At 34.8% G+C, this 17,025-nt stretch overlaps 1 protein-coding gene across 3 annotated transcripts in view; it reads left to right on the top strand.

Moving 5' to 3' along the window:
• SLC36A4 (solute carrier family 36 member 4) overlaps positions 1-17,025 on the top strand; it is a 94,750-nt gene that overhangs the window by 65,714 nt on the left and 12,011 nt on the right. For all 3 annotated transcript variants that reach the window (XM_073020278.1, XM_008020518.3, XM_008020513.3), the window contains exons 7-9: positions 4,423-4,650; positions 6,680-6,778; positions 10,153-10,322. In XM_073020278.1, the coding sequence (XP_072876379.1) occupies positions 4,423-4,650; positions 6,680-6,778; positions 10,153-10,322 (497 nt within the window). The remainder of the gene's footprint in view (positions 1-4,422; positions 4,651-6,679; positions 6,779-10,152; positions 10,323-17,025) is intronic.

Below are 17,025 nucleotides of genomic sequence, written 5' to 3'. Positions count from 1 at the left end.
AATGAATTAATAGCATTTGGATGAGATTGGAGACTATTATTCTAAGTGAAGCAACTCAGGAATGGAACACCAAACATTGTATGTTCTCACTGATATGTGGGAGCTAAGCTATGAGGACACAAAGGCATAAGAATGATACAGTGGACTTTGGGGACTTGGGGGGAAGAGTGGGAGGGGACAAGGGATAAAAGACAACAAATATGGTGTAGTGTATACTGCTTTGTTAATGGGTGCACCAGGATCTCACAAATCACCAGTAAAGAACTTACTCATGTAACTACCACCTGTACCCCAATAATGTATGGAAAAATAAAATAATAAAATGTTTTTAAAAAAGGGAATGGTATCAAGAGATTAGTGTTGTAACTGCTGACAGTTTTAGCCAGCAGAGTACTTTTAGATGCTGTCTGCATCTGAGAGTCCCAATAAATTCTGTAGTTTTTCTTTCTACCCTCATTTTATTATTTTTTTTTCAAAATATCCTTTTAAACTATTTCTTCTATCTTTTACTAAATATTTGCAAATAATTAAGTTCTTATACACAGTTTCTGGCAGAAAAATCTGTAATCTAAACCATCAGACACAGGTGTTCCCTCATATGTATTGTGACTACAGAATAGAATAGAGTGAAAGATCTTAGCGAGAGCAAGTAGCCATGGGAGATGTAGAGGACATAGAAAAGAGTAACAGTAATTAGAGTTAGACTCCTCTTTATTTTATTTATCAAAATAAAGCATCAGTCCTTCCATTAGCATTACTTGTTATAGATGACGTCCTTTTGATTTTACAAATATTTAATTCTACAAATTGCATTTTCCTAGGACTCCTAACCCCATTAAGAGGCTTTTTATTAACAAGAAGTGATAAGACATACCATCTTAGCAGTCATTTATATATAATATGATGGAAATTATGCCTTTCTAGGGTTGTGCAACATGGTAATACTGTATCTTTTCTAATGCCTGTCTTCTAAAGGAGTTACAAGCTCTGTTTGAATTTAAGAATAATGTTAATAATGCCTTATAATTTTATATTTACAAACCATGATATACATTATTTAATCTTTATAACTACTCTGTAAAGTAAGTACTATGCTCATTTTATGAATGAGAAAGCAGTCTCACAAAATATGAGTAGTGTGCCATAAGTCATATGGAATTAGGTTGAAACCTAGATCTCTGTCACATCCAGTATGTTAATTGTTCATCACCCCACGGGACATTGTCTTGTTGGATTTTAGCTGTGAGTGTATTTGTATGACATAGAGAGTAGATAAGGTGAATAAAATAAATGTTTATAAGCTTAGAATTGGTGACTTTCTCCTATGAAATATTATCAGTTACTTCTCAGGTTGAATGGAAAAGTTTATCTTTGCACATGTCCTGAGAAGATCAGGTAGAAAAAGTGATTCTCTGGAGGTAGGGAGAATGCCTGCTGTAGATAGAAAGATAAAAGTCCTTTTGAATCATAAAGAGTAACATGGGAGAAAAAAAGCAGTCAGGCTTGAGAAAGTAGTTGAGGTGGTCACTGAAGTAGCATGAGATCAGAGATTTTCCCTCTCTACAGAGGTGTTCTTTTACATTTGATATCTTTATACAATCGTAGACACACTAGTTGATTAAACCTTACCCATTGCTACTTATTGTTATAGTTAAAAACCATAAGATTGTTACCCTCCCTTTAAAGTACATGAAATTTAAATGTATTTTATTAACCCCAAAAATTAAGGGTTTAGTTGCCACACAAATGTAGAAACCTGCTATGTAACTGCCACAGGACTATTCTTGGCCCCATTAAGTCTTTATGTACAATCAGTAGGGGATAAAGAACCCTAGTGCTTCTGATGAGTCTAGTCTATAGTGGTTATGTTGTTCCTGTCTGTTTTTACTCTAAGATACTCTAGAAAATCTCATGTAGATAAAATAGTGGTATGTGGGCCTGGAGAATGGGGAAAGAATACAGTATTACAAATAAAAAATGTAGCAATATCAAAGATCATTGATTGTAGAATAGGAGTTCAAATCTCTGCTTTCTCAGTTTTAACTCACACATTGAGCAAAACCCCCTTATCCCTGGTCTAGCATCAGCTTCCTTATTTGTAAAATGGGAATAGTAACAAAATATGCCCTTGTTTCTCATAAACTTATTGTGAGGCTCAGCTGACAAAACGTTTATGAAAGCCTTTGTAAAATGTAAAACATTATACAAATGTAGGGTACTATAACTGTAATTCTGCATTTGGCTTTACTGACAAACATAATCTGCCGCTGGAATTTTAACTATTAAATTACAGGATCATTGAAAACTTAATAAGTGGTGGATTTTAGTAAATTTGAGCTCAAATAGAAACAACTGAATTTAGTAATTTTATTTTGTAATGTTTATTTCAGTGTTTTACATTTTGGTAAACATGTGAGATCATAGGAAGTCCTATTAGATAGCCAATCTCTGTCTCTAGAGGGCACCAAAGGACTCAAATGTTTACCTGAATCTTGCTCTAGGTATGTATCTACATTCTTATTTTATTTTTTTAATCCTCAGAATTTTTATAACCACTTTTTTGCCAAAAGTGCTAAAATACTGTATTTGTGATAGAATTAATTTTAAATTCCAAAGCACCTAATAATAATTAAAACAACCCTTTAAAATACTGGTTATATAACTGCTTTTCTCTTGCCAGCTAGCCTTATTAGAGCTTTAGTTTGATCATTATCTAATCTAATTATTGGAGATACTGCTTTCATAACAAGTATTTGGCTCTAAATAATTTAGTTACTAGAACATTAAATCAACAATCAAATATGTTTATAAAAACCAAGGAATGTAAATCCCCAATTTTGCTTTTATTTTAAATTATATAAAAGAAAATGTAAAGTTTTGATGGTCAGTTACAAGATAGTCATGTGCTGTGCATTTCCTAAATGGTGCATGATGTAACTTGAAAGTCTGTTAGTTCAGTATACGTTATAAATTGCCTGTATAGGGCAAAAATCTAATAGATATATTCTCTACAGTCTAAGATGATGTGTACATTTATGCTGACACTAAACATTACTTATGGTAGATTACACATGTAAAATTAAAGTAGAAGAAACACTTAAATTGTTAATCATATCAGAAATTTGTTTTAATCTTCTGATTTGTTGGCCTCTTAATTACTACATTTAGAGAGAGATATGTAAGAGTGGAGACCAGGTGGCTGCTTGGGCAGGGCCCTCCTTTCTGGGTTGCAGTATTTTGGCCAGACTAATTCTAGAGTCACAGGCCTGGGTTTGAATCCTAGAACCACCACTTACTGGCTTGACATTACACAAGATTTTAAAAAAATATTTCTCTAAGCCTCAGGTTGCTCAACTATAAATTGGGATTAATATTACCACCTGCTTTAGAGAGTCATTTTGAGGATTAAGTGAGATATTGTATATAAAGCATGTAGTTCAGTACCTGATACAAAGAATGTACTCAAAAAACACTAGCTATTATTATTACAAGGTCTTAAGAATTTTTAGAATGTGTGTATCCAGAGACTCGACAATATTGATGTGTTCGAAGGAGGGTACACTGTTTGGGGGCAAATAAGTTTTCACTGGTATTCAAGTTATAGTATGATCTGCCTCTGCTGTAAATTTTTAAGACTGTTTCTAGAGTCCTCTATAATTTCATTTCTATTTTAGTAAGTAGCATTATGTGATTAATTGGATCACAGATAGTTCTTAATATATGGAGTCTGTAAATCACATTTGTTTTGAAATCTAAAAATTGGGTTATAGGAGTGGCTGAATAAATTTTAATATAAAGTTGATTTATCTTGTAGAAGTTTTTTGCTCTAGCAAAAATTTATGTACTGTCTACCATATGGCCATGCATGAATGTAGTGGATTTTTGATAAATATTTATTGATAGTGATGATAATTTATAAATAATTGCTTTATAAGAGTTTTAAGGTTAGGCTATAATTTTAAAATTTTGCTCTGACTACATTTTTGAGAGATAATTGGAGCTTGTTTCCTTTCTGAAGAAAATAAGCTAGAGGAGAATACTCAGTGGCCATCCTAGACAAGCATGGTCCCAAATTTGATGATCTCGAAAAGAGATACTTAAGCCTTTGGAGGTATCATGAGCATGATAGTGACAAAGCTTCAGAATAAATTAGCAAATCTATCGTTATAATTTTCTAATGAACTTTATGGTTACAGTATGATAAATTACCTTTCAAGATTATTTTATGTCAGTTATCCTTATATTTGATACCTGTGTTTCTAGGAAACCAGAGTATCTTGAAAAAATGTAAATGTAAATATTTTAAAATATATCAATTTATTGTGAAGTGTATAGATTGTAATTTTCTTTGTACATGTATTTTATGGTTGTAAATTGATGGAAGTTTTTGCCCTTCTTTATTCTCCTGGTAATCCTATATAGGTTCATGAAGGATTCCTGGAGAGTAAAGTATTTACTTCGAATAGTACCAATTCATCAAATCCATGTGAGAGAAGAAGTGTTGACCTAAGGATATATATGCTTTGCTTTCTTCCATTTATAATTCTTTTGGTCTTCATTCGTGAACTAAAGAAACTATTTCTACTTTCATTCTTTGCCACCGTTTCCATGACTGTCAGTCTTGTGATAATTTACCAGTATGTTGTCAGGGTAAGTATAAAATGTTTTTAACTAAGTTCTTATCTTTCTTATATAAGTAAAATTTTTGTTTACCGTAAAGGTAAAATTAATGATATGTAAAGACCCCTACTTCATATGTGGCACACAGTGTACAATCAGTAGATGCTGGTTTCTTGTAGGGGGATGCTGTTGAGTTAGAAAAGTATATGACATAGAGATTAAACAGGGTTTGTGGTCAGATCTTGAATCTCAGTAAATACACTTCTGGGCTTTGTGACAGTGCTTCAGAAGATAGTAATACCTACTCTATTACAGTTATTTGAGATTTAGGATTGTGTTCTTAGTACAGTGCCAAACGTTGAAAGCAGGTACTCATTAAATGTATTATTCTTTAAAATACTCATTAAATGTATTATTCTTTAAATCTTGTGATTTAAGCCAATCACAAGAGATGCATTATATATGTGTGTGTGTGTGTATATATATATATATGCAGTTCTGTAATTTCCTTTCACTTCTGAACTTTTATTTACTGCCACTGCTTCAATCCACTGCCACTACACTAGGCTGTAATCCCTTTATCTGAAATATATGCAATTACCTCAACTGATTTCATTGTCCATAGTCTGGGGATTCTTAACCCAGTTTCCTTAAAATAATCTATTGTTGAGATTCAGGGATTCTTCAAATTCCTTAAAATAGTTTGCAAGATTTAGTATTTCTGTTTGTATGTATGTGTTTTGCTGTTGAGCAGTTATGTAGCTTTCATCCTGCAAGGGTGCCAAAGACCAAAAAAAGGTTGAGAATCCCTGCTCTAGTCACTCCTGATCTTATTAATCTTACATATTATTTCCAAGGTAATTGTTGTAAAATCTTCTTTAGCAATTTATTAAAAATTCTTACTATGGATCTGTGTTTCATTTCCTTCCTCTTTGAATTTCAAAACCTGTAGTTTCTCTTATAGCACTGAGTGGGAGGAAACAGGAAGTTCCTGTAGGCTTTCTGGAGTTCGTGGCCCCTTAGCTAAACATGTAAGAGTCAGTTAAGCCGAAAAGGAGGTTCCCAAAATAGAAGAAACAGCATGAGCTGCTGTTTGGAGAAGAGAAATAGCATCCTGCTTGCCTTAGATAATAGTTTAGTGTTGAATGAGCCAAACATTGTAATACCCTTTCATTCTAAACCCAGTGTGTATGGTTTTAGTCATGTATCACCATTATATCACACAATTCTATCTATGCTTCAGATGTCCTAGACCTCTCTGTTCCCCAAATTATCCTTGAGCTTTCACACTTCAGTTGCTTTGTTCATCCTTTTTACTTGGCCTTGAATTCTACTTCCAATCAGGCAAAGCAGAGAATGTAAGATGGTGAGGAGAGTAGGGACCAGACTTGGGGTATCTGGAAGAAGTGGCTATTTAGAGCTAATGTGCACTTTGTCCAGATGATGAGAGTTGGAATAAGCCTGTGAGTCAGGACCAAGCAATCAAAGCCAGAGTCAGGACATATATATTCAAACAATAAGGGTAATGACAACCATCAGATCAAATGTAAGCACTGAAACAAGAAGGAAACCTGTTCTAGGCAGCAGCAGAGTTATAAGGTAGAAAGCCAGTATCAGGAGCCAGGCATCTTAGAGAACTGAAAGAGCAATGAAAATAGAGTGGAGAATGAATTTCTATTGGGCACCAGCAGCAGTGGTTGATAACTTGACTGTATGGCTCTCAGCTTAGAACTTGAATGTGCTTATGTATTTCCTGTTGTGGCAGGAGCCACACCTAGTGTGCACAACCTGGGACTTGCAGGTGGAAGCAGGTAGTCAGGAGCATTTTGCTCAGATGGAATGTATGGGCATAAGGGAAACAGTTGCTTTTGGCAGTGAAATCCTAACAGCTTGGCTACATTTAACATAGGGTGCTTTAAGTGTTCATTGAAAAAATTATTCACTTTTATAACACATTTGCTTTGGTAAAGCTCAAAATTACATGATTTTTCTTTCAATTTTAAATTATTTAGGGTAAGTAAAGATGTAACTGGTCTTCTTTTTTTCTTCCTTTCTTTAGAACATGCCAGATCCCCACAACCTTCCAATAGTAGCTGGTTGGAAGAAATACTTACTCTTTTTTGGTACTGCTGTATTTGCTTTTGAAGGCATAGGAGTGGTAAGAATTTAGTTATTATTATTATTTTTTAAAATCTTAATTCAACACAATGATTTATATAGCCTAGCTATATTTAAAATTGCATATTTTTCTTTTTTATTTCAATTTTCTTTATTTCTAGAACATGATTTCCAATTTGGTGTGATAGATTAGAATTATAGTTTAGTCCTTCCACTAACAAGGAGCTTAATGTTAGACATACCACTTAGGCTCTCTACTTCTCTTTTTCTTTATCTATAAAATGAATAAATTAGCCAGATCATTTTTAACATTTTATTGTGGAAAATTTCAAACCTATACAAAATTTAGAAAGTAGTATAATGAACTCCTATGTAAACGTCACCTGGCTTCAAAAATTATTGACTCAAGTCCAGTTTAAAAAAAAACCTATATCCCACATACTCAGGCACATCTGAAGCATATTTTATAGATGACATTATTTGAAGGGAATCGGAATAGTTGCAGAATCACTGCTATATAAGAAGAGTTGGATATAAATTCTCCCTGTAGTTTTATGAATATAATGTGTTTTTTTTTTTTGTTTTTTTTTTTTTGAGACAGAGTCTCGCTCTGTCGCTCAGGCTGGAGTGCAGTGGCCGGATCTCAGCTCACTGCAAGCTCTGCCTCCCGGGTTTACGCCATTCTCCTGCCTCAGCCTCCCGAGTAGCTGGGACTACAGGCGCCCGCCACCTCGCCTGGCTAGTTTTTTTTTTTTGTATTTTTTTAGTAGAGACGGGGTTTCACCATGTTAGCTAGGATGGTCTCGATCTCCTGACCTCGTGATCCGCCCGTCTCAGCCTCCCAAAGTGCTGGGGTTACAGGCTTGAACCACCGCGCCCAGCCATAATGTTTGTTTTGAGAAACAATGTTATAAAGCTAATACTAAGAGACACTCCAACGATTCTGAGGATTCTAAGATATTAAATATTTCCATGCAGGTAGCCCCCAGTTAAAGCCTAACATTTGTAGACTTGGGGAAAATAAGAGTCTTGCTGTCTGCTTTGCTCCATAGTTTATGTTTCATAGTCTGATGGTAGGTATGGGAGCAGAACCATTTGTAAACATCTATTTATATTAACCCCAGACAAAATAGATCTATAATAAAATTTTATACCATTTTACTTGGGTTTCTGCTCTCTGTGAATTCTCCTTCAGATAATTCTCCCAAATTCTTACAAATTTTCACAGCTACAATTATTGCTGTTGCAAACATAACTGCAGATTTTCATGTCTGTCTTTAACTGATGAGCACTGGTTAACTATTGACATTTCCTCTGAATCTCAAATTCAACAATTCCAAAGTGTGACACATATTTTCTCATCCAAAACCAGCTTTACTTTCTCATTTCCTTTTTCTTTTAGTTTTATGTTCAGTTGCTTAAACTTGAAACACTGGAGTGATTCCTTTTACTTTGTTCTTGGTTCCCTATTTCAATTAATAATTAAGGTGTGTTAAGTCTTCTTTAATATTTCTCAAATTCATTCCATAAAGGAGACTATACATAAAACAATTATAATGCTGTGTGACACAGAGAAGGCCTCAGGAAATGTTCATTTCTTTCTCTTTCTCCCTTTCTAGCTGCACTGACACCATTCCTGGCCACTGCCCATATTTCCTGTCTGGATTATCTCCAGAGCATCCAAACTGTTCTCTGCCCTCTTACTGCTATTAACAGTTAATGTTTCCATCTGAAACTGACTGACTGAAAAGTGGAAAAAATACTAGATTTATCATCTCATAGAGTTATTGTGAGGATTGCATAAGATGCTGCATGCAAAGCTTTTAGAATCATACCTGGCGTATCATAAACACTCCAGTAAATACTTGCTATTATTATTACTTAGATATTTCACTATATGGCCTAATTTTATGGTTACAGTCTCTGAAGATTTGCCTTAAAAACTTGACTTTTCAGTCAGCCTTTTCTTATTTTCTTTAAAGGTTCTTTTTCAATAAAATAAAAATCATTAGTTTTACAGAATTTGACAGTAGATACAGGTGGGTAGATGTAAAACTGGTTACAGATATGTGTGTATACATGGGTTAGTATACATGCATATACTTCCTAGTTCTGTCTCCTGAGAGGGGCTGCAAGTAGTGACACCCCAGTAGCAATAAGCACACACCCAGATCTTGATTTCTAAATACCAGATCTTCATTTCTAAATACCATTCTACAAGAGAATCAAAGTTCTTTGGAGAAATGGCTGATTTTAGGGCTGAAGCAAGGAAATGCAAGATGAGGCTAAAGCATCTTGTAGTGTCAGAAGGTAAGAATATGTTCAAGAAACGAAAGAATGGAGGCATGTCAAAGGGAAACAGAAGCCAACCTGATGGAATTTACAATGGCCAAAGGTGGAATAATATGAGTAACGAAACAACAGAATATTGGATTATAATTCAATGTTTTAAAAAATATACATAAGGCCATGCTAATATGCATGCATGCATACATACATACATACATACATACATACATGCATGAGATTCCTAGAAATCCTCCTCCCTCCAGGCAATATAACTAATCCCCCTCCTACTCCCCAGAGAATGGGCTGGATTTAGGGACTTGCTTTCAGTGAACAGAGTATGATGAGAGGGAAGAAAAGTAACTGTATAATAGAGAAACCTGACAAACATTACCTTAACCAAGTGATGAAAATTAACTTCACCAGTGATAAATCATGTTAATAACGTGTGACGAGACAGGCACTTCACCTATGTTATCCTTCTCTAAAACCTACAATACTAGTCATGAGAAAAACCTCAGACAAGCCTAAATAGAGGGGCATTATGTAAAATACCAAACCAGTGCTCCTTAAAACTGGCAAGATAATGAACAACAAGCAAAGATTGAGAAACTATCACAGACAGGAGGCATGGTGACAAAATGCACTGTGGGTATCCTGGATGGAACTCTGGGACAGAAAAAGAATATTAATGGAAAAACTAATGAAATCCAAATGAAATTTGCAGTTTAGTTAATAGTGATGTACCAATGTTGGTTTTTAGTTGTCGCAAATGTACTATGGTAATATAAAAAGTTAATGGTAAGAGAAACTGGGTCGGGGTATATGGGAGATATCTGTGTTATCTTTGTAACTTTTCTGTAAATCTAAAATTATCCCAAAATAAAAAGGTTATTAAAACCAACTAGCAGGTTTGCCTGCCAAGAGATGAGTTTAAATCTTTTTAAGAATTTTAAAATAGGTGGCATAAATATATAGCAATGGAAGTGTACTTCAACAATTATATGTGTTGTAAAGGAAAAAAAATTGCATATAGCCTACAAATAACCAATTTGTGTGTAAGAGACACTGTTATTTGTAAATACTTTTATTCCCTTAAAAAAAAAAAGAATTGTATTCTTTTCTTAGGTCCTTCCACTGGAAAACCAAATGAAAGAATCAAAGCGTTTCCCTCAAGCGTTGAATATTGGCATGGGGATTGTTACAACTGTGTATGTAACATTAGCTACTTTAGGATATATGTGTTTCCGTGATGAAATCAAAGGCAGCATAACTTTAAATCTTCCCCAAGACATATGGTAGGTGTATATGAATTTGTCAATATTGGTTTATATATTTTATAATGTACCACTTTTGATGATAAAGGCATGTTCTTGGATTTATGGTTTAAACGTTTAAAATTTTTACTGTGATTTCCTGGAATCCCATCCCTTTGGGAGGCAGAGGTGGGTGGATCATCTGAGGTCAGGAGTTTGAGACCAGCCTGGCCAACATGGTGAAACCCCGTCTGTACTAAAAATACAAAAATTAGCTGGGCATGGTGGCAGGTGCTTATAATCCCAGCTACTCAGGAGGCTGAGGCAGGAGAATCGCTTGAACCCGGGAGGCGGAGGTTGCAGTGAGCCGAGATCGCGACATTGCAATCCAGCCTGGGTAACAAGAGCAAAATTCTGTCTCAAAAAAAAAAAAAAAAAAATTACTGTGATTTATTTATTTGTGCAATCTGGAATTTTTTCATACTCTTCGGAGGAGAGTAAATATGAATTTAGGGTTCTTCTGGGATTTTTTAAACAAATGTTTAAAATTGGAGGTTATTCCAAATCCAAGTCAAGTATAAGAGTAGAACTGGGATTATTTTCATATGGACACATTTTAATAAAAAAATTAATACCTGTCCTTATTGCCAAAAAAATCCAAACAATCAGGGTTCCTGATAGAATAATAGATTACATCATACTTGCTATTTTGGTCAGCTTCATAGTGTGTATTGTCCAACTCCTTTCAGAACACAGTTGGGACACATTATAAATAATAAAACAAAATGGTACATCATCTCAATGTTCTCTTTAGTATTGGGACCATATCCTGCTAAATGAAGCATTATATGTATATGATTTTTCCTTTTTCCAGAGGTTTGTCTTTGAAAAATTTTCAAAGATAGTGGCAGTGATTACCATGCAGACTTAATTCCTTGTTTACAAGATGGAAGGTAACTCCTTAGTTTTCACATCTGCAAAGAATAAATTCAGAATTGCTGACTGAATTATTGTCACATTACTACATTAGCCACTTGGATAAAAAAAGTCTGTGTAATCTTAAATGTCTTAAAATATTAGTGAAAAAGCAACAACAGCAGGAATTATATCTTCTGACTGGCCTCCTGGTGAGAATTTGTCTGTCATTTAGTAGTCATTTGAATCCTGGGCATTGGAGTCAAAAATGTTGCTAGGACAAATGTTTGTAGGAAGCCATTTATGATAGAGCAAATGTACCTGGGATAGTTTCCAGATTGCACAAGGGGCACACATGTGATGTGTCTGTATTTTTTATTACAATTTTACTTTAACATAAATGTATTTCAAGATGGAAACATGTTTCAAATGTTATAAATATATTTCAAGGTAGAGTCATAATTACAAATAAGATATATGGTTATTTAGCATTTATTTTATTAACTCTTTATAGTTAACTATATAATTTTGTTCCCTTTAAATGTGTTTTTTGGTTTCTTTTTTATAATATGAAACTAGAAGCTTAATGAACTAGAAGCCTAACAGCTTAGTATAAGAGAATCAAGCTAAAAAATATGGTAATAAGTTCATCTTTTCAAATACCATACAATGTTTGGAAAATAGAATGATTTTTTTTTTCCTTATTTAGAGTAATATTTTGAGCCAGGTGTGGTGGCTTATGTCTGGAATCCCAGTGCTTTGGGAGGAAAAGGTGGGAGGATCACTTGAGGCCAGAAGTTTCAGACTAGCGTGCATAACATAGTGAAACTCCAACTCTACACAAAATTTAAAAATTAGCCATGCATGGTGGCCCAAGCCTGTAATCGCAGCAATTTGGGAGGCTGATATGGGAGGATCGCTTGAGCCTGGGAGGTTGATTATCCAGTGAGCTGTGATGGTACCATTGCGCTCCAGCCTGGGAAACAGAGACATTTTGTCTCAATAATAATAATAACAATAATAATATTTTGACTAAGTCTTAAAAATAATCATTTTAGAAATAAATTTGACAACTATTTTTAATGTCAAATATAAAATGTACATGGAAGTAATGTCAGAATTCTTTCCTGGTCTTATTTACAAAAGCATGTAAGAATATTTTAGGGGGGAGGGTTCTGAAGTGGGAGTGTGCACACATTCACATTGAAAGGTTTGTATTCCCAGGCACATAAGAATGTGGTGCAGAAATAGTGGGCAAGAATAAGACAGGATGCTTTTGGTATTCACAACTCAATCTTGGAGGGTGACACTGTCCCTGCAGTAGCTCAAATTAATCTTCCCTTTTCCCACAGCCCCTTTGTACATCTGACCTTATTTCTAATTGCTGTGACTTTCCAATTAGAATGGAACTAGTTGAGACTCTTTATTTAAAAGGGACCATTAGATCATAGTTTCTATTCAAGGACGTCTAGCTAGATACCACTTTTCATTAGAGGAAACCCTAGTACAAGTATCCTAAGAAACAACAAAAATCTGGAAAAAACAGGAAAGCCAGTCAAGATAAATATTTCCCTTTAGAGAACTTGCATTGGTTGATGTCTTTGCACTGTGGAGATATGACTTATGCAGCCTATAGTCTGTTTCTGTGTGGACTCTGCCATTGTGGGACAATTAAAATGATAGTCACAACTGAGGGATACAAGAGAAGAGTTGCTTGTCTTTTTACAGTCATGGCATTTGATAAAGTGAGAAGTTTGGACTAGAATAATTAAGGGATTATATCTAATATTTCTTCCTAAATATACTATATATGAGTCTCTCTTTCACTTCTTTCCTGTGCTTCACATGAGAGGCTTCGGAAGTTAGAGATTGTGCAATGTACTCTATTGGCGAGTATGAAAGCCAATGACTGTTATAAGAGTATCCTAGAGAACTAATGGTTACTAGCTATGAAAAGCTATAAAGGGCTTTTGGTACAAATTGACAAAATCTCAGAGTATATTATGGTTATTTCTGCAAGAAAAGATTGAATTTGAAAGAGGCCATAGGATAAAGCAAGTATGGATTAGAGAAGCTCCAAGTTATTATTACCCTTAATTTTTGTGAGCTGTCGTCTTTGAAAATTAGTTATGAGCAATACTGTACATGTATTGCATTTAGCTTTCGAAGGAAAGAATGTATTTTAAAGGTTTTACTAGTTCAAGGCATTCAATCTAGTGATGAATGCTACATAACCATAGTTGTCTTATTTTTTAGCCTAGAATGAGATGAGGCTCTTGGCAAGGATTGCAGATAGTTCTCAATTAAGATGACTTCTTGACAGAGCTAAATTCTCGAGATTCTCAACCTGAGCATCATGAAGGATCCAAGAGGGAAAGTGACTTACCAGGTTATTTCCAAGGGTAGCTTCTGTATTCAACCTTGAGAGACAGAGAAGCAGTCAACAACTCATTTCCCAAGTTGGTTTTTAAAAAATTTAAAGTTATTTATACCTGAAGATTGACTTATTAGCCACTGTGGGGAAAAGAGTAAAAGCATTATTAATTTTGATAAGCTATGTTTTCAAAACTGATATTTTCACTAGAACATTAAGTTGTTTTCTCCCTATAATCTGATTCAATATATTGGCTGAAAAATAATTATTAAAAATACATTTCTGTCCTTTACTAAGGTATTAAATTCTTTATTATCATTATAATAGATTTTGTTTCCAAGCATAAATAATTTTATTCTTTGAAGTGCTATTAATATTTGTCATGTTGAATGGTTGTAGTTTCTAAGAATTACCTATCCATAACTATTTTGATAATTAATATTTAATAAGTATCAATCACCTATTAATACTAAGTGCATTGAAGGGATATACAGAGAAGAATGAAACAGTCTGTAACTCTCAGGAGCTTTGGCAGCGAGGAGTTTGAAAAGACCATTTAATGTACACTAAGTGTTGTTTAAAGTTGTTTGATGTTTTTTAAACCCTCAAAACAAATTCCTGTGACTTTAAGAAAGGTTAGTTTTCTTTAGAAAGAGGGTTTACTGGGTAGATTTTTCCTTTCAACTTTCTTCATTTCTAAAATGTAATACAAAAGAAGCCAAATAGTTGCTGCTTAAAACCCAAATGAAGAAAAGGTTGTGATAATATCTATACAAAAGTTAAGTAGAGAAAAATAGTTTAGAGTGATTGAAAATATAGATTCCAAACATAGAAATAAGTGGGTTCTTGAAACAGAAAAGTAGTAGGGGTGAAACAGTTCGTATTAAACTGTGGTACTTTTTAAAGATGCCGTCTTATTTCTATATAGCTATTCTTTGGTTCATTAGTAGATATACCAACTTCTAAAAGATCCACACCATTTTATTTCCCATTTTTACTCTTTGTAACACCAAATAGTAATATTTGCATATAATTAATGATATTAATAATAACCAGATTCTTAGCTGATGTAACTTTATTTTGTCAGTAAAAAAGTAATAGTACTTATATGCAAAATGATGTATTTTTATTTTAAAAAATACTAAATATATTATTAATCACATTTTAAAAACATATAAGTGAAAAGACAATTAAGAAAAAGGAATGTCCTTTTGTTAAACTAATAAACTAACAAGAATATCTGTTTAGGCCGGGCGCGGTGGCTCAAGCCTGTAATCCCAGCACTTTGGGAGGCCGAGACGGGTGGATCACGAGGTCAGGAGATCGAGACCATCCTGGCTAACCCGGTGAAACCCCGTCTCTACTAAAAAATACAAAAATACAAAAAACTAGCCGGGCGAGGTGGCGGGTGCCTGTAGTCCCAGTTACTCGGGAGGCTGAGGCAGGAGAATGGCGTAAACCCGGGAGGCGGAGCTTGCAGTGAGCTGAGATCCGGCCACTGCACTCCAGCCTGGGCGACAGAGCGAGACTCCGTCTCAAAAAAAAAAAAAAAAAAAGTGGGCAAAGGACATGAACAGACACTTCTCAGAAAAAAAAAAGAATATCTGTTTAATTATCCACAGTTACATATCAGAGTATAGGAAACACAAGTCTTTCAGTTATGTTGTATATATTCAGTAACTTGACCATTTGTGTTTAGCCTTTAAGCCTCAAGCTGAGAAATACATCCTTAGCTAATTTTTAAAATTAAGTTTTAAATGTTGTTAGCTCTATGGAGTTCCTTCCTTCCTAATGGTGCTGTGTATTCTCAAATCTATTTTTACTAAGCTTTTAAATTTCTTCTTATTCTTGTATGATAAATATGTTATAGCAGAATACTTATTGAATCTCTTCTTGCTTGGCCATAGTTTAGAGACTGTTTATAATCCTTACTACTCTCACCACTCCAATTCAACATAGTATTGGAAGTCTTGGCCAGAGCAATCAGGCAAGAGAAAGAAACAAAGGGCATCCAAATAGGAAGAACTGCAAGATCTGCAAACTATCCCTGTTTTCAGATGACGTGATCCCATATCTAGAAAACCCCTAGTAAACCCAAAGGCTTCTGAAGCTGATAAGCAACTTCAGCAAAGTCTCAAGCTACAAAATCAGTGTGCAAAAAAGTCAACATTTCTATACGCCAATAACAGTCAAGCTGAGAGTCAAATCTTTATGTGGCAATTGTGAATGGCATTGTGTTGCCCCAATTCACAAGTGTCACATAAAGAATAAAATACCTAGGGATACAGCTAACCAGGGAGGTGAAAGTTCTCTTCAACAAGAATTACAAAACACTGCTCAGAGAAATCAGAGACGACACAAACAAATGGAACAACATTCCATGCTCACGGATAGAAAGAATCAATATCAAAATGGCCACACTGCCCAAAGCAATTTATAGATCTAATGCTATTCCTATTAAACTGCCATTGACATTCTTCATAGAACTAGAAAAAACTATTTTAAAATTCATGTGGAACCAAAAATGAGCCTGAAGGGTCAAGGCAGTCCTCAGCAAAAAGAACAAAGCTGGAGGCATCACACTGCCCAACTCTAAACTATATGACAGGGCTGCAGTAGCTGAAACAGCATTGTACTGGTACAAAAACAGACACATAGACACATAGACCAATGGAACAGAATAGAGAGCCCAGAAGTAAGGGCACACACCTGCAAATCTAATCTTCGAAAAACCTGACAAAAACAAGCAATGGGGAAAGGATTCGCTGTTGAATAAATGGTGCTAGGATAACTGGCCAGCCATGTGGGATAGACTGAAACTGGACCCCTTCCTTAACACCATATACAAAAAATTAACTCAAGATGGAATAAATGCTTAAATGTAAAATCCCGGACTATAAAAAACCCTAGAAGACAACCTAACCAGTACCATTCTGGACATAGGAATGAGCAAAGATTTTATAATGAAGATACCAAAAGCAATTGCAACAAAAGTGAAAATTGACAAATGGGATCTAATTAAACTAAAGAATTTCTGCACAGCAAAGAAAACTATCGACAGAGTGAACAGACAATCTACAGAACGGAAGAAAATTTTTGCAAACTATGCATTGAACAAAGATCTAATATCAAATATCTAAAGGAACTTCAAGGAATTTATAGGAAAAAAATCTCATTAAAAAGTGGGCAAAGGGTTTGGGAGGCTAAGGTGGGCAGATCACAAGGTTGGGAGTTTGATACCAGCCTGGCCAATATGGTGAAACCCCGTCGCTACTAAAAATACAAAAATTAGACAGGTGTGGTGGCGGGCACCTATAAGTCCCAGCTACGTGGGAGGCTGAGGCAGGAGAATCACTTGAACCAGGGAGTCAGAGGTTGCAGTGAGCTAAGATTGTGCCACTGCACTCCAGCCTGGGCAACAGAGTGAGACCCCATCTCAAAAAAAAAAAAAAAAAA

This window comes from Chlorocebus sabaeus, chromosome 1 (assembly GCF_047675955.1).
Source record: "Chlorocebus sabaeus isolate Y175 chromosome 1, mChlSab1.0.hap1, whole genome shotgun sequence".
NCBI lineage: Eukaryota > Metazoa > Chordata > Mammalia > Primates > Cercopithecidae > Chlorocebus > Chlorocebus sabaeus.
Note: the sequence above shows the minus strand (reverse complement) of the source record. Positions and strands in the feature narration are given on the sequence as shown.